The sequence below is a fragment of the Lepisosteus platostomus genome, chromosome 11 (assembly GCF_059453375.1).
Source record: "Lepisosteus platostomus isolate fLepPlt1 chromosome 11, fLepPlt1.hap1, whole genome shotgun sequence".
In the NCBI taxonomy this organism is placed as follows: Eukaryota; Metazoa; Chordata; class Actinopteri; order Semionotiformes; family Lepisosteidae; genus Lepisosteus; species Lepisosteus platostomus.
In genome coordinates this window covers 5676829-5698581 of record NC_142621.1, presented here as the reverse complement: position 1 = coordinate 5698581, position 21753 = coordinate 5676829, and the positions used below count along the sequence as shown (strand labels likewise).

At 38.9% G+C, this 21753-nt stretch overlaps 2 protein-coding genes across 3 annotated transcripts; one reads left to right on the top strand and one right to left on the bottom strand.

Annotated features, from left to right (window-relative positions):
• Nucleotides 1-1621: 1621 nt before the first annotated feature.
• On the bottom strand, nucleotides 1622-9199 carry dph2 (diphthamide biosynthesis 2). 2 transcript variants are annotated; one of them, XM_088598104.1, is made up of 7 exons: nucleotides 8809-9198; nucleotides 6863-7025; nucleotides 5829-5941; nucleotides 5049-5269; nucleotides 4029-4730; nucleotides 3520-3708; nucleotides 1622-1890 (listed from the first exon to the last, which is right to left on the bottom strand). In XM_088598104.1, exons 2-7 carry the CDS (start codon nucleotides 7013-7015, stop codon nucleotides 1766-1768), a joined length of 1503 nt encoding a protein of 500 aa, XP_088454230.1. In that variant the 5' UTR covers nucleotides 7016-7025; nucleotides 8809-9198; the 3' UTR covers nucleotides 1622-1765. The 2 variants fall into 2 exon arrangements, with proteins under 2 accessions (XP_088454230.1, XP_088454231.1); XM_088598105.1 differs by lacking the exon at nucleotides 5829-5941 and having other exon boundaries at nucleotides 8809-9199.
• A 111-nt stretch (nucleotides 9200-9310) lies between these two features.
• Nucleotides 9311-20095, top strand: atp6v0b (ATPase H+ transporting V0 subunit b). The gene is made up of 8 exons (XM_088598106.1): nucleotides 9311-9558; nucleotides 11032-11080; nucleotides 12205-12288; nucleotides 12896-12973; nucleotides 13413-13482; nucleotides 15701-15752; nucleotides 16438-16628; nucleotides 17380-20095. The coding sequence occupies exons 1-8, from the start codon at nucleotides 9492-9494 to the stop codon at nucleotides 17404-17406; spliced, it is 618 nt and encodes a 205-aa protein (XP_088454232.1). The 5' UTR covers nucleotides 9311-9491; the 3' UTR covers nucleotides 17407-20095.
• The last annotated feature ends 1658 nt before the right edge of the window (nucleotides 20096-21753 follow it).

Sequence of the window (21753 nt, the reverse complement as noted above, 5' to 3'; positions counted from 1 at the left end):
TGAGAAAGAGTGTCTGGAAATTCTTCGTGTAAATTGGAGTGGAAAGGCTAATTCTAAAAACTCTTTAAAAACCTGCAGAACTGAAAACATTTCTGGCCTTTTTCATTGAATAGAAATTGTATCCTTCACTGTTAGGGGAATTGAATGTTATGGATGACAGTGACTCACTGTGAGCTCCTAACGGGCACAGTGGGGCTTGTTATCATTATATAGAAAATGTCTCTGTCATTTTAGCTGAGCACCACTGTAAAATAACAGCCCTTTAATTTCTCAACAGACAGCAAACCTTGGCCTGGGATATTACTTTAGTGAGTATTCAATAAAATGAACAGAATTAAGTTATTGGATTTTGTTCTAAATGGCAATAAATACCCTCATGATTCTACTAAACTGATTTCTTGCACCAACCGCATCTTTTTAATTAGTTCAGCTTTATAAAATATTTCTTGCTCCGTGTGTACAAATTGATTTTGCCTTCTACAAATTTGCACCATTTGTTGAAAAAGACATATATTCGGCAAGAGCCAAATTCTAACTGCGGAATGTTTTATAATGGTCAGCCTCCGGTAACATCACATTAACAGCCTATAACAAACAACTTCTGAGGACAGAGACAGAGGCTGTACAGCCTCTCATAAAGCGGATGTCTCTACACAGTATTTGCCCTGTGACACAAGGTCACCTACAGTAGTGAGATCACACTGGAAAAGGGTTTACAAGATTGGTTGAATTCATAAAAGTTTTACTCTCTGCAAGTAAGTCTAGAGAAAAGATAGGTTCCGTCTTCCCGGGAGGCAACAGTTCAATATGTACAGTAGTAATCCAGATCTCCCTCAGACAATGCTACAAAGAGTTGCCTCTATTTAAAACCATGCACGTCCATTGCCAATATCCTTTCCCAAGATAAAATGGGTTTAATAAATTGTACTTCTCCGTAGGCTAAAAACAAAGCAGAAGATAATGATAAACAGCAGTTTAGGGGGCTTCTAATGAATGTTTACTAAAGAGCTCAACATGAAAGTCCACAGTCAGTATATTATATTGATTATTCATTATCATTAGATTTCTCCTGTCTTACTGAGGTTGGTAATATCGTAGTATCATATACAGATGTTATCCTCAGATCAGTTAGCTACTAGCAACTAAACACTATGTAGATGAATTGAATGGGCTCATCTGCTACCATTCTAATGTAAATCCAATTAGGATATTTGCTGTACAGAATTATCTGCCTGCATTTGGGAACCAAATCCTGCACTGTGTTCCTCAATCAATCTAGCTATCTATTTATTTATAGTGCTGTATTCCAGATCTGGAAAGGAGAAGATTACTCTCTCCTAGTGAGGGAGGAACAGCCGCCCCAGGTGGAGACCTTTAAGTATCTCAGGGACATGCCACGCATGAGGGTAGAGGGGGATCGACCAGCCAAAAAATGCTGTTTCAACCTTTTCAAGGAGCAGTTTAAAATGTGTTAAAAACAATTATCCTTCAGTTCATTTTAAATTGAATTAACTTTTATAGGGAATAGTGGAGGACAATTTTCTTTTCTCCTCATGTTACACGGACCTATATCAGTATAAGAAACGTCAAAGTGAAAAATGAAGAAGACTTTTCTTTACAATTTTGTTTTAATTATTTTCTGCCCCACTTGCCGCAGTGAAAATGAGCGGGCCACGACAGGGAAGTGTTTGCCCTGTGGTCCCGAACAGGAAGACCTCCTCCTCTCCTCTGGTGTTCTCCCATTTGCCGTTCAGTGCGGGGAGAGTCAGCTATCCCCTTCTTCCTCATACGCAATGGCAATTCCTCTTCTCCCTTCCACTGCCTTGGTTACCGGAGTTTCTCCCAGCTTCTGCTCCAGCCCTTGCCAGCTGCGGCTGGCCAACAACGCAGCTGAGAAACAAAGACGGGCGATTATTCTCTGGGTTCTATCGAGGCTCCTCCTGTCCTGCTCGTGGCAAGACAAACCGGTGCATTCTGTGTCATAACGAACAGCACATCAGTATCAATATAGTTCATTTCATAAACACACCATTATTGAACTGGTGTCACTTTCTTTCAGTGGCATTGTTCTTGTGAAGAACCTTTTTTATTTATTGAATGCAACTCCCCCGTTCACCCATTTCTCTGCACAGTGACTGCCTGAAGAAAAAATCCCAGCGTTTACTTTCCAACAGGAGATGAATGAAGTTTTCTACGACACCATCCCTAATTATCACTGCACTACCTGCCCTCTGTGTTAGTGTCTGCTAAAAGAGAAGTTCGTTTTCTAAATGCAAAATCCAGAATAACGATAAGTATAAAGGAATAAAAAGATTGCTTTTGTATAGAAGACAAGTATCCAGCTTCCCTAAACGGCAAGTTGAACATAAATATACCCTGTTTTTCTGTATCCCTTATAACAAGTAGAATTTTATTCTTACTAAATCCACTGTGTAAAAATTCAAAAGGAAAATTCTACGATACACATGAAAGTATGTAGTATGTCTTATAGTATAAAACAAATAAGGATCATAAACAGCTCGTATTTCACGTAGGTAATACCTCAGTTCCAGCAGACAAACCACACAGCATTTTATTCACAGCAGGCGTTAACAAGATCACTTTCTCCCCCCTGTGCTTCAGAGAATGAAAGGTAAGAAGTTCTTGGCAGCAGCTTAAACGGTTTTCTTGCCCCGAAGGGAATAGTTTTAGAGCAAAACATATTCAAGAAAACGCACATTACAACAATCTCTCTCCTGATCTATGAATACATACAAAAAAGTCTCGCTGCCAAACTCAGTAATGGCTTACCTGCAACAAACGATACCAAGTATTTCCGAATCATTTAGATTCTGTAAAACTCATCAATATTTTCTTTCAGTTTTTTACTTTAATTTATATTGGTTATGCAATTGGAACAGCCAATGACTAATACATTTGTCATGCCTAGAGTCACAGCTTAAAACCCATCTAAACAATGGGCTATGCTTTTTCCAAAAGTGGTCCCTATCTGCCCTCTAGTGTCTGAATTAAATACAGCTAGTACTGAATTCCCTGTAAAACGTGACCTTAAATAAAAGAAAATTTACCTAAAATGATCTTTCTGCATTTTTTAACTTGTAATTTTTTGCTTTTTTAGCAATAATAACAGTGATTACTTTTATATGATTTGAACACAACTGTTTATTGTGTGCTGCGGTGGCTCTGTGGCTAAGGATCTGCGCCTGTGGCTGGAAGGTTGCAGGTTCGAATCCTGTGGCAGGCAGAGGAATCCTACACCGTTGGGCCCCTGAATAAGGCCCCTAACCCCAACCGTTCCAGAGGTGCTGTATAAATGGCTTACCCTGCGCTCTGACCCCAAGCTTCTCTCCCTGTCAATGTGTCTCATGGAGAGCAAGTTGGGCTATGCGAAAAGACAAATTCCTAATACAAGAAACTGTATACGGCTAATAAAGTGATCTTATTGTTTGTAATGTATAACTTAAATTCCCTGCATTTTACATTTAATTATTTATAAAATTATATTTTCATTAGACAGACCTGCCGTATTTGCTTGTGACACTGTTAGGACTTGATTTCTCTGGACCAGAGAGGAGCCTGGATCAGTCCCTCTGAGCTCATATGAAGACAAGCCAGAGGAACGCAGAGCCCCTGTGATGAGGGACACATCTGTTTCATCCCCATCAGTGTCTGGATCTGACCGGAGGAACTCCACATAGCTACAGGCTCCTGCACACAAACACATAACAGTCCAACATGCTAAATTAAACAGGAAAATGTTTCTGTAAAATGACAAAACTAGAAATGGGGAAAAAAGCATCGGTATTCCATGCCAAGAATAAGAAAACAAAGTTTCAGGAGATATAAACATCATAGATGATTCATTAAAATTGTACATAAAAGAGCTAGTGGAATCCTGAGTATACCACCCAAGGACATCACCAAGTTCTAAAGTTTAAAAGTCAAACAAACCTTTTTTTTTTTTTTTAAATACAAAAAGCAAAAGAATGTCATTCTAGAATCAACAACAAAGATGGAATAAAACCTACCAGGCAGCAAGTCCCTGAAGTCAGTAACATATTCTCCAGTCCATTCCCTGTTCTTGTTGCAGGCAATTTCCATCTCGAAAGGCGTGACTACAGGCCGGTAAAACTCACTGGAGTCCAGGAGGGAGTTCTCTGAACATGCCACCAGCACATACACATCAATCTCTAGGAAGTTCGCCAGCTTTGGTACATTTAACTTCCCCATCGCAAACATGTAGCTCTTCTTGCCTGCCTTTTTAATGGCTTCCTTCAGGTGGTCAATGATGGAGAGGTAACCTGCCACACCAAGAGTGCCAACTAAAATTCCCACAACCCTGGCGTCTTTGGCCCTCTCAATTAAGTAGTAGCGCTTCATCAAAGACTTGTTAACCTTAACCGTCTCTGACCTCCCGACACCCGTTTCTGGGTTAAACGAACAGAACGAGCAGCGGTTCAAGGTCATCATGAAGTTCGTCAAGGTTGCACCTTCCTGGCCAATGAAAAACATGCTGTAGTCCTCCAGGCTGAGGCCGGCTTGCAGGCTGAACTGACGCCCAAATTTGTGAACAAGTGGACCCCCTGTCTGGTTTGGGAATACTCCTGCTCCTTCAGCCTCTTCATGCGTCCCATCTCTTTCTTTAAGACTGGAGGACACGGCTCCTTCCACACTGATTCGAGACATGACCATGTTGGGATATTCAGGCTGAAGTAGTTCCAGAAGGTCATCTGAAGACAGAAATTCAAATGGCTTTTTTGACAAACGCGTTAGGCACAAGACTCCACAACTCATTTAGACACTTAAAAAGTCTGATTACATACCAGAGATTTATTCTCATGAATAAAAATTTCCTTATGCTAATAGTAATAAGTGAAAAATGCTTCAGCGACAAAGTAGTGCTCCTCGATTGCTAATTGGCTTCAATAAAGAAAAGAGATTTAAATCCTCCACAAAAAGTTTTAGCTTTCTTGTCGTATTATGTCATTTTCAATGTAACATTATCAAAGATTAAAGTAAATAAAGTTAGTATTAGGCTGACAGATTACCCACGATAAAGGAATAGATCACATCATAGAGTACAACTATGTGACTCTGCTTGTCAGGGTAGAGTTCTCGGAAGGAAGAGGCACATTTCGGAAGGTTAACTGGTCTTCTCCCAAACACATACATCAGGGGCAGCCTTCTCGAGGGGCTCAGGCATGCCCTGCCATAGTGAACGATACCCTCGGCGCCAACGTGTTCTGCTGCCACCTCATCCACGCAGCAGCTGCAACACAATCGGACGAAATAGTCAAGTGAATGCGTTACATAAAACACATGGACTGAAACACTTCGTGATAGTGTTTACAATCATAGTAAAGGAACTCACTTTCACTTTTATCGTAGATTCTAGTAAGGGGCTGCGAAGGTTCATATAAGCCCTTTTAAAAATACAGTAGCTGACAACTTGAGACGAATTCCCAGTCAACAGACGAACAAAGCATAAACTAACTCAAGGTCTCCTAAAGGGTGGGAGGCCAGCCTCATTAAAGACTTCCAGAAAATAAGCCTCTGTTTTTCAGTCATCAAGAGACGCCTTATCTGAGAGCGTTTTGGAGTGCCTATCAGGACAGTATCCCAGAGACTTCATCCATCCACATTACTGGTATGTCACCCCAATTAATGACTGAGCAGCCCTTTCTTTTCAGTGATTTCAAAATAAATATGGAACTTAAATGCCATTATCCCACTTTTGTTTTCAGGACAGTTTCATTCTTGGGGTTTCATTATCCTCTGTGGCTTAAACACTGCGAGAATCATCAGTAAGTCACATGGAGGACCATCACCTGCCATAGGATGTGTCTCCTAAAATGTACATTTTTGCACCTGTGCTCTTCTCTAGCTTGGAAGCTACTGCAACCGAATCAGCCAGAAGGTCATCTGGGAACTGCAGTGCAACCTGAAAGACAGAAACTAATGAGCTTTAACAGAATTAAATGTCACTTTAATTGGTTTCTTTCTGCCCTTGCTCTCATTAGTTGATAATGCTTGGAGCTTAACCTTTCTGTTTTTCATCTCTCTTCCTCCCTTTACAAACTTCAGTAGTTATTTTTAAGCCAGCTCTGTATCCTAATTAAGAGGAAACCTTTTTCAATCACTGCCGAAGAGTAGAATTAACCTTGCTTTTATATGATAGAAACTGTAAATGGTGGGCCTGCTGTTTAGTGTACATTCTGTCTATTTTATGCTGAAACCACATCTTGTCAGGAACAGAAAAAAACTGCAAAATGTTTAGCCAGAAATGAGGAGCTACAGAATAGCAAAGTAATTAATGTCACATGTCAACTTTGTTCAAATTTCCAATAAGGCAAAACAGAGTATGAATTTCAATATGTAAAGGCAACAAAATAAGTTGAATAAGCAAAAATCAACTCAGAATATTTAAACATCTATGATGACAATAAAACCCAGAAAGTTCAATCCAAAGACATTCTTTTTGTGATTTTCTTTGTCTCCACCGGTCTCCCGCACTTTCTCTTTAATAGGCGAGTTGCTTTGAACTGCAACCCATCAATCCTGAAACTAAAGACATTGGCAAATACAGGCACCTTCCCAGATGTTAATGTTTCTGAATTCTAAAACAAATAGCCTTCATAGATATAAAAGAATAGGGTCACAAAAAATCCATGCAAGGACAAACTTAAGAATTCCACAGTTTGAGGGTTACACTAAAAGAAGATAACTAGATAACTGTTTGCTTTTGCTTGTATGGATTTTTCCCTTTACTTATAAGAGAAATCATGACTTGATAGATGATCATTAGCCCTGTTGGTGGCATAATAGCCCTGGAAAAAGGACCTCAACATGACCTAAGACAAACCTTGAGGAACTGATGTTTTGTGATGAAACTACAGGTCTCCTCAATCTGGTACACCTCATCCAAGCTTTCAGCTGGTGTCCAGTTGTCTGTTGCCATGGTACTCAGGGACCGCTGAATCACCTGGGCACCATCACTGCTGAATGTGGCCGCCATGGTAACTGCTCTACAAGGAAAAAATATCAACTTGAAAGCTCAACATCATCATTTTCTAACTGGTGAAGGTCACGGTGGTAACAAGCTGACCCTTTCCCTGGGAACAGTCTCCAGCTCCTCCTGGGGGATTTCCCAGTGCTCCCAGGCCAGCTGAGAGATACAATCCCCCCATCGCGTCCTGGGTCTGCCCTGGCATCTCTTCTTCCCAGTGGATCGCGCCCAGTACACCTCCAGCAGGAGGCGCCTGGGGGGGAGGGGCATCCTCACCAGATGCCTGACCCACCTCAGCTGGCTGCTCTCGATCCAGAGGAGCAGGTCCTCCTGGATTGCCGAGCTCCTCACCCTGTCACAGAGCATAAGCCCACCAACCTTACGGAGAAACCTAATTTCCACCCCTTGTACCCACAATCTCAGGCTTTCAGTCACTACCCATAGCTCATGACCAGGTAACAGGTGAAGACGGAGTCGGAGATCGGCCGGAAAATGGAGAGCTTGGTTTCAAAACTTAACTCCTGTGTTACAACTGCAATCCGGTATAGCATCCACACGACTGTGGCCTTTGCACCAATTGGCAATTGAACAAGTCCCTGAGGTACTTAAGGGTCTCCACCTGGGGCGGCTGTTCCTCCCTCACTAGGAGAGAGTAATCTTCTCCTTTTCAGATCTGGGGGTGCTGACCATCACCCTGACTGTGTCAAACTCAGTGGCAAACCTCTCTAGTGCGCCCAAAGATCGCAGTCAGATGAGGCAAAGAGGACAACATCTTCCGGAAACAACAGACATGCAATAGAGATCTGTCGCTTGTGGGTGATATTGTTGACTTTGCAGTTAAACGTTTATAACAAAATTTGTAACTAGTGGGTTCTGTAGTTCTTAATTTAGGCGTCTACAAAAATGGGCTTACAGTCACAAATCACAGAGCTGGATATACAGAATTCCTGTAACCTCTTTTGGAATGAGGACAAGACGTTCATCCATGAAATAAAAACATTCTTTAAAGCTCAGTCACAGTATTTTTTATTAATACTATCAACACACCAGGTTTGTTGTAAACCTGTTTGGCTCCTACAGTTCTTGTTGACACAAATATGCCTACTATGCCCCTGGTACATCTAAGCAGAACCAAATATTCTCATCCTAATGCTCAGGATTAAACAAAGGTCAAGGGTAAAGCTAATGAGAACTTAGTGCACCTGTACAAGACTGAACACTTGTACTCAAATGCTGTCATCATGCATTATTAGGTTCGTACCTCAAAACTAAATGTTGCATCCTGAAATTAGACATCACCATCAAATCCAGGCCACAAAATAAGAACGAAGAACTGGAGGATCAGAATTGACCAGCGGGTCTCATACAGCTGTAGACGCGTAATGGGACAGACGTTACAACTGTTTATAAAAAGCATGGCGAGTTTTCAAACTACATACACATGCCGTTTATCCATTACAAACTATATCCGAACAGTTTAATGAGAACATAGCAAGACTTCGTTATAAAGCCCGTAACTTTTAATCCTCAGAGCCAGTTAATCACATCATCAGTCGTTTCCGAACAGACAGATCCACGATCCACGACTGGTTCGGTATCAAAACTCATCTACGGTTGTACTGGGACTGTCGAAATCTACAGTTTAAATTCGCCAGACACATTCCGTAAAAAAAAAACTCAACGTGAAAAAATGTTTTGAGATAATAACGAGGTTTGTTTAGTGTACACAAAATATCCTGTATACATTTGACTCAAAACACAGACAACCTGTGTTTACTAAATTACAGTATGTTACAACTCACCAGCTTACTCTTTAGCGCATGGACTCGGCGTGTGAGAACTTCCGGGAATGGCGGACAGAAGGCGGGCACTCTGTATGAGGCTACCAATCAGCTACCACCATTCCCAGGGCCTTGTATCGTATCGTAGACATTGTTCAGCGTTCTGTTCTAAAATAATAATGTATTATTGCAGTTCCATTCCCATTGCGTGCAACAGATGAAAAATAAAGTGAACTATGTAACACCTAGTTAGATATTATTGATACCATATAAGATTTATATACAAAATAAGTACGCGCAGGTATTCTTAACAATAAATAATAATTGTATTAAACATTCAGGCAGCAGTGCTTCCCGTCTGAGACGCTAATATGCGTTTATTTTTGCAACGAAGGTAAGCTTTTATTTACTGTTGAGACGGGCAAAAGAAATACATAAGAGCTAACATTTCAGAGGCACCCCCATGGAGAGAGTGACACCGGCCGATGACGTCAGCGTGGTGGGTCACATGTTCCAGGTGCCGTTCGTCACATGACCGGCAGCTGACTCCTGTTCTGCCTCTTCCTCTTTTCAAGTCGGGGGGTCGGAGTAAGCTGTCGGTAGTCAGAAATAATTTAATATATTAAGAATTATCCGAAATAAACGCATAATAGCAGGGAAAGACGCTTTTGTGCCTGTTGCGTTTTTTTGGAGGTGACTGCAACATGAACGGACAAGCCATTCTCTACACCGGGGTCACTGTGGCCTTTTGGAGTACCATTCTCATCGTCGGTAAGTCTCGGAGATCTGGGGTTTTTCAAAACAGTGCTCGGTTGGAGATGAGAATAAGTCAACGAAGCAAAACGAATATTCTGATAGCCCCGGAGAGGCTAAGTGTCTGCTCATCTACGAGTTAATATCTGACTTGGCAGTCCACCGTGCGAGGAAATACGTGCAATTATTATTAGTAGTAGCGTTTGTCTTTTCAATTCATGTTATTGTTGGTCGGGAATTTGGCATTCGGGCTTTTTGTGGTGTATTTGATGCGACCTTTTGAGTCCAGCGTGTGATCAAAACAGAGGGTTGAAAAGCGACACTATAAAAAAGGAGGTTGTAGCCCTACGCTTAACGGGCATTGCCGTCAAGGGGTCTCCAGCTCAGGTCCTGGCCTGGAAAGACTTCTGTTCTGTCTTCCACCCTGAGTAGTTACTCTTTTGTTCTAGGTGTATGTACTTTTTTTTCTCATGGTCTGTTACTGTTGACTATTCAAAACTTTCACTTTGTTAAAGGTACAGTTTTTTTATGAAGCACCTCGGAGTCTGGTTCGAAGGGTTATATTTATGCGGCTAATTCTACTGACCAGCTATGTGCAGGATTGCCAGTCCTATGTCTGAAGGACCACAGTCTTCCGGGCTTAATCACCTGATCGAAGAAGTTATGCCAGTTTTACCATGTTTCTGTGCCCGGTATATTTAATAAAAATTGCTATAAAAAAGGAAGTGATATAAAAAGGGAAGCTTTGAAGGTCAGTTTCAGACTTTGAGCCATCTAGAATCACGTAATCTAAAAATGTTAGATAATATTATCATTTTATATTTCAGTAATTGTGCAAAGTATTCGTATTATAACAATACTGAGTTTATTACGTAGTACTTTATAATAAGCTGCAGGAATTGATCAAATATTTTTGTGTTTTGTAGATGACAATATAAATCTTAAGATTGCAGAACAATTGCTAGGTGTCTCACCTAGGATTTGAACTTGGGATCGTTCTAATTCTGAGTCCAAAACCCTAAGCATTCTTCCACATTGCAGCCGAGATCTGTTGTTTGAAATAGATTTGCAAGAGGGAAAAAGTCTTACGCAACCAAGGGCATCAAACTGAGAACTGAAACTTCAGTGTTTGAGGAAGGGCTGGTTCATCAGATCTATTCCATGACTGCCATTCTAGTTCTGGGGTTTTACTTTAAATTACTTAAGTTAAAAGTTAGTTTTACACAAGTATTTTGTTGTTTTTTTGTTATTGCCAACGGTATTTGGAGTTTAATATTAATTTGCATCCGAATCCAAAGTAAATCTCTTTACTTTAGTTGTGGGTAGTAGTTGTTTCGCTCAAGATATGCTCCCCAGATGCAAAGATCTACCTTCTTACCCATTTTAAAATTGCAACATTCATAACATTTAATTTTCTAAATGCTTCTGTTAAAATGCAAAAGGCTGTGAAAATAGCAGTACGTTTTACGAGTATATTTTTAATTCCCACAGGTATCTGTTATACAATATTTGACCTTGGATTTCGATTTGATGTGGGCTGGTAAGTTCTCCTAAAATAATAAAAATGGGGTGTTTTTTAATGGAATGTATGTGTCTCTACAAAATAAGCATCCTGGATTTTTCATACGATCTCTAAAGTGAAAGAAATAAGTGCTGCAGTCAAAGTTAACTTTCCTAGATGTTTTGAAGTCCTTTTTGGCGGTGCACTTCATACTTAACGTGCTGTAGTCTGTAAGCCCAATCTTCCAGTCCCTCAACCGCAGTCCTGTGCTGTGTTTCTGGTCACCCAGATTTAAGTTTCCCTGCTGGTGTCCACCTTGGAGTAACCTTTGGTATTCTGTTTTAGGACATCCTTAGCAAGGTGCAGTTTAGAATGGTGAATATTGGCAATCTCCAGTTGCTGCTTCTTTTTATTCTGCAGTTTTTCCCCCATTGAAGATCTGGATTTTCCTGCAGTTAACCCTTTTCAAAGTGTTTCGGATCCCACTCTGAGGAAATGCATACTGCATACTAGATGCAGAAGAAAATTATTTGGTTAACAAATTTCCAGTAGTGTTCAGATATGAGATAGCAAATGTGTATCCAGATAGATTATTTTTCTAGCATTGAAATATGTTTGGTACCTACTAAGGCACCTTTTTAAAATTGGTTATGGTTGGTAAACTAATGGGGAAATGTAGAATGTTGGTAAACATGATGCTGAGAGCCTTTCCTATGTGACAGTGGGCTGTGTTGTCCAGAGAGCTCCAACAGGAATGTCGTCGCATTGCTAAATACTTAATATAGGACTCCTGGACATCTGCTGTCTGTAGGCCTTGCCCAGAAAACACTCAGATGTTCAATTTTTATTATTAAAGTATAAACCCAGCTGTACTGCGTTGGTGGTGGATGCTGCACATTGGTTGGGGTGGAGGGGATCCCCATTACCTGTAAAGCGCTTTGAGTGGAGTGTCCAGAAAAGCGCGATATAAGTTTAAGCAATTATTATAATTATTTTTACTGTGCTGCTAGGCCTTGAGATGTAAAGTGTAGCAGGGATTACTAAGTTAAAAAATGTGATATTTTTTTTCACACTGTGAAACAACTTGCAGTGGTTTCTTTGAAACTGAGCTGTTAAAAAGGACACCAACAGCAGTGGGTCAACCATTCTATGCTGCTTTTCAGGTTCCTGACGGAGACGTCCCCCTTCATGTGGGCTAGTCTGGGGATTGGCTTGGCCATTTCCCTGTCTGTAGTAGGTGCTGCATGGTAAGCTCTTTCCTCTTCTGTGTAGTTCTGGAAAAGTGTATTAATGTGTGATATTTAGAATCCGATTTCTTCAGGGATTAAGATATGAATGCATACATGTAACATTTCACAGTCCTCATTTCGGTTTTTGGAATCTCATCAGCAGCTGTTTTTTAATTGAAATTAAAAGCTTGTAAACGTCTCTTTTTGTTTTTTCAATGAGGGCTCCTTTGAAACGGGAAGTTCCTCATTCATGAATGGATAATTTTAAAGCCTTTAAGATTCTCGTGATCATGATTAAGTCCCTTTGTTTAGTAACAGTATCTTTATAATTAACTCCAAATGTCTAGACAATATGCATCAGCTTCCTTTTTTTGTGTATGCAGTTTACAGGTTTATTATGCACTTTTTGGGAAAGACAAGTTTATGTACTGCAAGTATGATTTAATCCTATCTTTTATGAGTGTTCAAAAAATTAGTCCCCCGCTTATCCTACTACAGGAGTCCCTAGACATGCCTTGAACAGCACTCTAAGAATGCAATTTCAGAAAAAGAATATAATTGCTGCTCCATGAAGTAATGAGATTTACCCTTTGGGCTGTATTTGCATTATTTTCTTTATTTGTAGGGGAATTTACATTACTGGCTCTAGCATTATCGGAGGTGGTGTCAAAGCCCCAAGGATTAAAACAAAAAACCTTGTCAGGTATGTGCAGATCTCATTTTTCAGGTCTCTCTGCGAGTGCAGCTGTAGAATAGCATGGTAATGTATAAATATAAATATTTTTCAGTTCTATGTCTAATGCAATTTAACCCAAACAAAAATGTTTTCAAAGCTTTTCTTCTGACAGTTAAGGTCAAATAAATGAATGTTTGATACTTATATAGGTAGGGATGCTACTTGGCTAATGTGTTAAACTCAAATGTGAAAAAGGATCAGGTGTGTAGAGGTACTAATTCTCCAGTATTATAAAGATAGCTTATTCACATCTCACCCAAATCATCTTTTAGCTGTATTTAATGTTAAGCACTAATTGTGAAGGGCATTATTATTCTGTTTGAAGGCTTAATTTAGACAGTCATTTTAAACAGTATCTGATACCGCTGTCATTGAAAATTTCTATCCTGCCTTGTTTTATTTACAGCATTATATTTTGTGAAGCAGTGGCCATTTATGGAATCATCATGGCAATTGTCATCAGTAATATGGCTGAGGTAAGTTTTACAACTGTCAAAGAAAGAAACCTGTTTTATCATTTATAGAAGTGTTAATGATCTAGAAAGTAGTTTACAACAGTGTTTTTCTTTACTTTTGCCCTAATTTGTAACAGCTGCAGTATGAATTTCTTTGACAACCATAGTCACTGGTTGCAGTATCTGACGTATAGGAGGCACTAGCTTCAAGTCAGAAAAAAATGGGGATTCCAATATAAGCAGTTCAGCAATGCCAGAGTCCTAATTTTTGTATTATTTTGTGATTTTACTCAAATATATTACAAAATATTGATTGAATGTGTTGATATTCTGCTTCATTAGCACTATCAAAGAAACATGTTATCATATTGACTCAGGGCTCTAGTTATATTGGACACATAATGTTTAGCATATAGAGGAGACCTTACTTATTATATGTAATATGCAGTGAATGTGGATATCTTGTCTTCTACGAAATATCCCAGAATGGTCTGATTCTGATCTCACAGTAGGTGTCATTTGATCATTATCCAGCCCCTTGTCAGAGTCTTGTCTTGCCTGGAGGTTCAAGTCAGTTTCACTTAACAGTTCAGCGAGGGGTTATCATTTATCATCAAGTGCATTTATCTTGACATTCTTCGAAAGAGAATTGGGTCCAGTGTGGCAACCAATTTTTGCAGCTGTCTGTAGTCAAGCATACTGTTGCTTTAGTATGGAAAATCTCCCACACTAAACCCTTCCAATGGAAACTTGTCCTGGAGAACACAGTGATTCAGTTTGAATGAAGTCATTGGAGAGGATCTTGGTTCTTGAATCTCACCCAGTCAGTCAAACGAGGGTGAAATACAGAAGATGCTGTAGTGACCCTCACTCACCTTTTTTCAAAGCAGCTGGACAAATGCAACACTATGCAAATTTACTTTTCCTTAAATTCAGCTTTTAACTCATTGCGACCGCACACTTCATCATAAAAAATTATTCAATTACAGATCGACCCATTTCTGATATTCTGGTAAACTCATTCAGTACAAAAAAGCATAATTGCAGCAGGATACAGTTAATGATATGCTCAGTGTGAGTTCACCACTGCTCCCCATTTTCTATAAGAATAAACGTTGCCAGTGGTCTAAACCAATTCATAATCAAATTTTCGGATAATTCCATATTACTTTCTCTGATTAATCATAATGATCACCCCAATCTGTGTCAGAACAGTGTAAATAGTGTGGTCATGTGGGTGTGACCAGAATCCCTTGGTTTTAAATACTAGAAAAATTGAAGATTTTTGAACAAGAAGAATATTCAATATTCAATAAATTAGAACTTTTCCAGTCATAATTTAAAATGAGTTTAATAGGCAAGCTGCATCCTATAAATACCTGGGATATATACATAGATGCTAACCTGTCTTGGAAGTAACATTTATTTGTACATTTGTAATAAATTACAACAGAGAATTTACTTATAAATTTACCTGTATGCAGGTTTCGAGTTTTTGGTGTCAGCAGTCAGATTGTGTGCCACAGAACCTAAAAACATAGACAAATACATGCAGGATGGAATAACCATCTGGTATAACAGTCTGTCTCTGCAACAAAAGGCAGAGATGTCCAAACTCATGAGAATGTGTTCTAAGATAGTGGGGCTGCCACCGGAGCAGAGCTTTCAAACTGCTTACACTAAGAGAATGCTGAGCTGTTAGTATCTCCTCTGATCCCTCACATGCATGAAGAATACTAACGTATGCCAAAACAGACATTTTAGAGTCCTTCGATGCTGAAATAATAAAATTAGGAGTTCCTTTATCTTGCATCCAATAAATGAGCTTGCAACAAAGCAGTACACTGTTTTTTGCACAAATACAGTTAGTGGTTATGTGCAAAAATGAAGGAGTATTGTGCAATTATAGGGACTCAGGGTGGTTGTGGAAGGAGTGTGCTTACAGGTTCTGGTATGATGTGTGGATTCCTTTAGGAGTGCTGCATAAGGCCAGTTTACTGTATGGGTCTTTTATGTAATTCTATTAGATTTTAATGTGATCTCAATATAGTATGTGCCATCTATTTGTTTTTTGTAGGTCCCTGTGTATAGAATAGCTATACAACATAACTGCTTGGATGCAAAACAATTCTGAGAAATCAGACGAGTATTATCAATTCATATTTAATGTTTCTGAATAAGTCAGATCTTTTTTTAATAAGCTTTTGTAACTCTTCTTATGTTAACTGTCTAATTGTAGAACTTCAGTGGAACAACACCGGAGACAATTGGTGTAAGGAACTATCAAGCAGGTACAAGAAATTGTCACGCATCCAGAGACATCACAATAGATCCATATCTTCTGATATTTATTCATACTAATTAATAATCTTCTGCATTATACATTAACAAGACAGTACATTTGCAAAACATCCAATGCCGTAGTGACATGAAGCTATAATATTAAGAACTTTTAAATTACCTGTTCCTTTTGTATAGATCCCTTCATTTGTTCTTGCTTCACTTGAGTCTTGGTATAAGATCTTACATTTCAGATTTGCCAAGTAGATTCTGGTCCTTCTTGCTAATGTCTGTTTAAACTGCCAACACTATTAATTGGAAGGTAATTTGTCATGATCGGAAAGCACTGTATATCTAATTACAAGTAGTGAACACTAGGGGGAAGTAAACAGCTGAAGGACAGATTTTTCCCAGTGGAGAAGGATCTCTGCAAATTGCAAAATGTGTTTACTACAGTGTTAATGTGGAAAAGGATGATATGAATGTTTAGCATTACGTTAATCTCCCTGTAGCATGTACGTTCTGCATTTTGGTTATGTAAAAAGGGACATAAGTGATTCCTATAGTAGTATTAACCTCATTTGTTTTTTGTGAAATATGGCTTTTCTAATATGGTGATTTGCTGCAAACAGCCAAGATATCTTGAGTGCCCTTCTCTTGCTTGTAATGCTTCTGTTTTTATGTTCCTGTAATTAGGATACTCCATGTTCGGCGCTGGCTTAACTGTTGGCTTCTCCAACCTCTTCTGTGGCATCTGTGTTGGGATCGTTGGGAGTGGAGCCGCGCTGGCCGATGCCCAGAATGCCAGCCTCTTTGTAAAGATTCTGATCGTGGAAATCTTCGGCAGTGCCATTGGGTTGTTCGGGGTCATTGTGGCGATCTTACAGGTAAGGTTAATGTCTTTTGGAAGGCGTGTGCGAAGATGGCCTCTGAGTGGCCGTGACTGTGGAGGTACTATGCAGCAATGACCCGTGTGACTTGCCAGGCACCTGCAAGCTCGCAGTTAGGTTAGGGAGGGAGAGGGGGGCATGTAATGCTTCTCTCCTAAGTGCTTACCCCCCCCCCAAGTCACCTCATGACCTTGAAGCATGTCCTACGGCGTGTGACTCTGATGAGTGGGTGTTTGCATACACAAGTCCTCATTCTCCCTGTGCGGCATTGTGGTTGAAACGGTAAGTTGTCACTTTTTGGTAATTGTTGATTGCCACCTGGGAGACCGTAAAAATTAAGTAAACAAGTTGGTGAGCCCAAATTTTACTAAGCGAAGCTCCTTTATCCTTTTGGCTTTGTCATTGCAAAAATGACACATTCCACTTTGTTCTTCAGTCCTGAAGTCAATTCTTAAAGGCTGATCTAGGTGGAGGCCTGCATTTGGCCTATTTCTTGTCTATTGGACAGTTATGATTTATCTAATCCTACTTCAATGTGTCTGTTAAGGTGTACTTTAAATTGGGGCGGAAACAGAAACCCGCAACTCTTGTTTGAGAAATAAGACATTTTTCTTATTTTTCATTTTAAGGTTCTAGCCTTGACCTAAAGTCAAAACAGTCTACCTGTTTGTTGTTCTGTCACAAGATCTGTATATTTGTTCTTTTCCACAAAAGCACATTTTCTAAAATACTTTCTTATTCCTACCAGACCTCTAAGGTAAAAATGGGTGACTAGAAGATGCAAGAAGGCCATACAATTCAGGATATAAAGCTGCTGTCCTGAAGAAGAGAAGCAGATGAATTGTATATACATTTATTTATTTAAATGTTTGGTTCTTCTGACACGTCTGTGACTGTTTTTAACCCATCATTTGCTGAAGAGTGACTGGTTTGTGAATTAAATATGTGGTTTTATGAACGTATTTGCACCCTCTTGTCTTAAAGGAGTGTAAGTGTTAAAATTAAAACTAGTAAACAGTGTAAGGCAAGTTCCTTATGAATAAGAAAATATAAATCCTCCATCTGGTTAAAATAGCTTAAATGGTTTACACTATACACTCAGCCATTTTTTAAAAGTAGTAGTTTTTTTTTGTACTTTGTGAATCCATATTTTGGAAATAGAAATCTTTATTACTAAACATGAGTAAAAGCTACATCTTCTGTTTCAATTTATTACATTTTCTGAGGATTAGTTGGGCATTGATAGCTTCTGTCTCAGCTTTAATTAAGTTTGGTAAGTCTGAAAGTTTTAACATGTAAATAATGCTACTATTAAAAGAATGTGAATAATTTAAAATTTAGGACATGGAAATATGTTACTAAGCAGTATTTAACCATCTCTTATATTTCTAAAAATGCAGATTTTTTTTTAAATAAAATCACAATGGCTTGTAGTCTATTTGTGCTGGCGAACATATTTTAATGCCTGCCTAATGTATCACCTGAAACAAACTGGCAAATGTACTTTCTCAAAATTAAAACATTTATGCACTTACGATACTTAAAAATAATCATAAGACCCCAGATAAAAATTGTACTGAAGATGAAGCATATTTGTCTTAAGATCCAATGGCTGAACTGTAATTTCCCTTCAAAGGAACTTGCTACAGGATACTAAATTTTTTACTAAATAGTTGTGTATATTGATAGACACTCTTCAGTTTTGACTGGTTAAAAATGAGAGAATATAGTATATGAAAATGTTTGACGCTTCATATCTGGTTAAAATGTATTTATATTTTGAAGCATGGGGTGTTAACCATTCCATAAGACTTGGAATTTTGTTTTTCATGAGGTATTGTATTGTAAAATAGATGTAGCTCTCAAAGTTGTCTGTTCTTAGTAATCCTAAGGACTTACTATCTTTATGGAGAAGAGCTCCTGTATGCCCATTCAATAAACCTGACTGTAGTTCTGTGTGAAGGCTTGCCTGCTCTGATGTTTCAGTTATTTGTAGTGGCTCAACAGATTATCTGTTCATCAGGTTGATGCCTAATTGTAAAAAGTAATGACAGCTGGGGTTCCCTGTGTGTCATATGACTTTGTACTTTATTCCCAAATATCACTTAGCTTTTTGAAAATTGTGTTGATGTCTCTATACTGCTATTAAATTCTCACCTCCAAGAAAATATGTATTAGTGAAGGTATATACACTTTTTATTGATATTTTGGTGTTGTACATGTGATGCACTCAGTTTTCCTTCCATGTACCATAGAATATGGTACCATATATGGGATATCCTCTACCCAAACACAATTCCAGATGCATAATAAGTAATAAGTAATTTTGCATACTGGTTAATGATATTGCAGAATAAAGACCATTCTTCTTAATTAAAAAAATCCCATCTGCAATGCAAACGGACCCCACTTTATCTCTTTATTTATCTTATTGCTTTGCTTTAGTTCATTTTCCACTATTGTGTATATTCTTAGGTAATTACACTTGGCAAACCGTCTGTGTATTCATCTAATTAATCTTTTTCTTTTATGGGGGACCTTTTGGAACATTGACTCTGCAAGTCGAAAACACTGGCTGACGGATTTAGTAGAACACAATGTAATGCACACAAACTGCACAGCTCCTTCTGACGTGGATATTATATTCTGTTTAAGCATGAAGTGAGCCTTAGCTGAAGAATAAGGGAAGCCCAAACTTTACAGTCATTTCCAGTGTTGCTCTTCATGACTTGTTTGACGTTTCAATGCAAAGTTATACCAGCCTGAAATTTCAAGATCCTATTGTATTGTGGATAATGGGTAATATATATTGGATCTATTGAAAGACTTGGGAATTTACTCATACTCCAAATTTACATCAGGCTTCTGCTAGTTTACGATGCATGCACTATAAATGTATACTCTCGAACCTAGGCAAAACCTTCTCCCTGTCTTTAATTGACTTCTACTGGTTTGCTGTCCTATTTTGTTTTTCCTTTTCTTAGCCAGAGTGCAGAACTACAAGCTGCAAAACATTGTTAGTGAAAGTAAATTAGCTTTGTCCCTCTAGCTGAATACTTAAAAAGGCGCTAAATAAGTTGATTTTCATGTTCGTTAATTGCAGCTGAAGGAGTGTGGTATGTCCTTTTCCATTGGGGTTTGCTCTTGGAAAATGAGCAACACTTGGTCAGGTTCAAAAGCTGATCTTAAAACCGGTCTATGCGACTATTTGATAAAGCAACAGCTTTGTTTAATTTCCATATGATTTGTTGAATTAGTTAATTTGTTTTGGTCTTTTTGAACATTCCTAAGTTTTCTTTTGTATAAATGTTTATGGAAGACAAAATAATCATGTTCTCTGTTTCAGTAACTTTGAAATGTCAACCCAGTGAATCTGTTTTCTGAGAATGTGTTAAAGTGAGTTGTACTCTTGACTTCATCTTTGTCTTTCACGTTCCCTGGAAAAATAAAATATTTAAACTGTAGACAGTTTTTGTCTTTATTTCAGGTTTTACTTTTGGGGTGTCTTATATCTTCAGAATTCAATGAGTGGACAGTTTTATTATATGCTCTACTACAAATACCAACTAGGAAATGCTGGTCACAAAGTTCTTGAAACATGTGAGAATTCTAAGGTTGCTGCTGGAAGAGGTGTTAGTGGGGCCAGCAGGGGGGCGCTCACCCTGCGGTCCATGTGGGTCCTAATGCCCCAGTATAGTGACGGGGACACTATACTGTAAACAGGCGCCATCCTTCAGATGAGACGTAAAACCGAGGTCCTGACTCTCTGTGGTCATTAAAAATCCCAGGGCGTTTCTCGAAAGGAGTAGGGGTGTAACCCCGGTGTCCAGGCCAAATTTCCCATTGGCCCTTACCAATCATGGCCTCCTAATAATCCCCATCTATGAATTGGCTACATTACTCTGCTCTCCTCCCCACTGAGAGCTGGTGTGTGGTGAGCGTTCTGGCGCACTATGGCTGCCGTCGCATCATCCAGGTGGATGCTGCACATTGGTGGTGGTGGAAGGGAGTCCCCATTACCTGTAAAGCGCATTGAGTGGAGTGTCCAGAAAAGCGCTATATAAGTGTAAGCAATTATTATTATTATTATTAACTCTGAAAATCCTATTTCTTCTGCTAAAGAATTTCCTCAATTGCACGTTGGATCCACTAGGTGGGGATAAGTGTTAAAGCTATAGTTTAAGTAGTAAATTCCCCACTCCAAGGTACGTACATTAGCAAGATGTACTGTATAAGAAAACCTACGGAATTACATGATAACAGCATTAGTGTGCTATTGGGGATAACTACAGCAAAGTTAGTTAATGCATTGATTCAAGTAGGTAGCTGTGTCAGCATGCAAAGGAATAGGTGAAGGTTTATTCCAGGAGAAGAGACGCAATGTTTCGGCTTCGGAGCCTTCTTTGGGCGCAGTCATGTTTGATTTATTCAACCGAACAAAGTTTTTGGAATTTTGCAATTATATATTTCAATGACATTTGTTGACTGTATGATATCTAAATGTTTGTTACCCATCATAAATGGTAGACAGCAATCATTTCCTACTTAATGCCAAATTTCTGTTTATCTCCATTCATTTTTTTATTATTCGTATGTAATTCAGTACCTCATCTTTTTTTAATTAATATTTAGACCAGAACTCAAGCTAGTTCTGGGTAGACTGCTGCTGCAGCTCCTTTTTAATAATGCTAGCAGGCAGTAAGACATCACTATTTCTTTGAGAAACAGCTTCCAAACACTGAGTGGGGACTGTCCATCTCCCTGAATGTCTTGCACAGCCCTCTAGCAGTTTTCAGTGAGAATTTCACAGCGGGATGATCTTTAATAAGCCTCATTTACTACACAGCATGCTCTCCATTCATTTATTTTTTTAGATTAAATATTGGTGAATCAAATGGGTGAGACAATTTTCTCAGAAGGTATTAGCAGAGATGAAGCTTTTCATTTCATCTGAATCTTCCTTTTAATGGTGTAGATTGCTTGGAGCGACGCTGGCCGAATAGTAAAAAAAATAATATTTTTTTCCAATCCGTCTATCAATTTGCAGCCTGTTTGTCCTGGTGAGACTTTGAAGCAAAATACTATTTATTATAATATTAGAAAATGAAGACTCAATACATTT

Coding starts and splice junctions, on each gene's coding strand:
- dph2 (XM_088598104.1), bottom strand. CDS start 7,015: ATGGCGGCCACATTCAGCAGTGATGGTGCCCAGGTGATTCAGCGGTCC. Junction 5,942..6,862: donor CAAAACATCAGTTCCTCAAG/GTTTGTCTTAGG, acceptor TCTGTCTTTCAG/GTTGCACTGCAGTTCCCAGA. Junction 4,731..5,048: donor GATCTATTCCTTTATCGTGG/GTAATCTGTCAG, acceptor TTCTGTCTTCAG/ATGACCTTCTGGAACTACTT.
- atp6v0b (XM_088598106.1), top strand. CDS start 9,492: ATGAACGGACAAGCCATTCTCTACACCGGGGTCACTGTGGCCTTTTGG. Junction 11,081..12,204: donor TTTCGATTTGATGTGGGCTG/GTAAGTTCTCCT, acceptor GCTGCTTTTCAG/GTTCCTGACGGAGACGTCCC. Junction 12,289..12,895: donor TCTGTAGTAGGTGCTGCATG/GTAAGCTCTTTC, acceptor CTTTATTTGTAG/GGGAATTTACATTACTGGCT.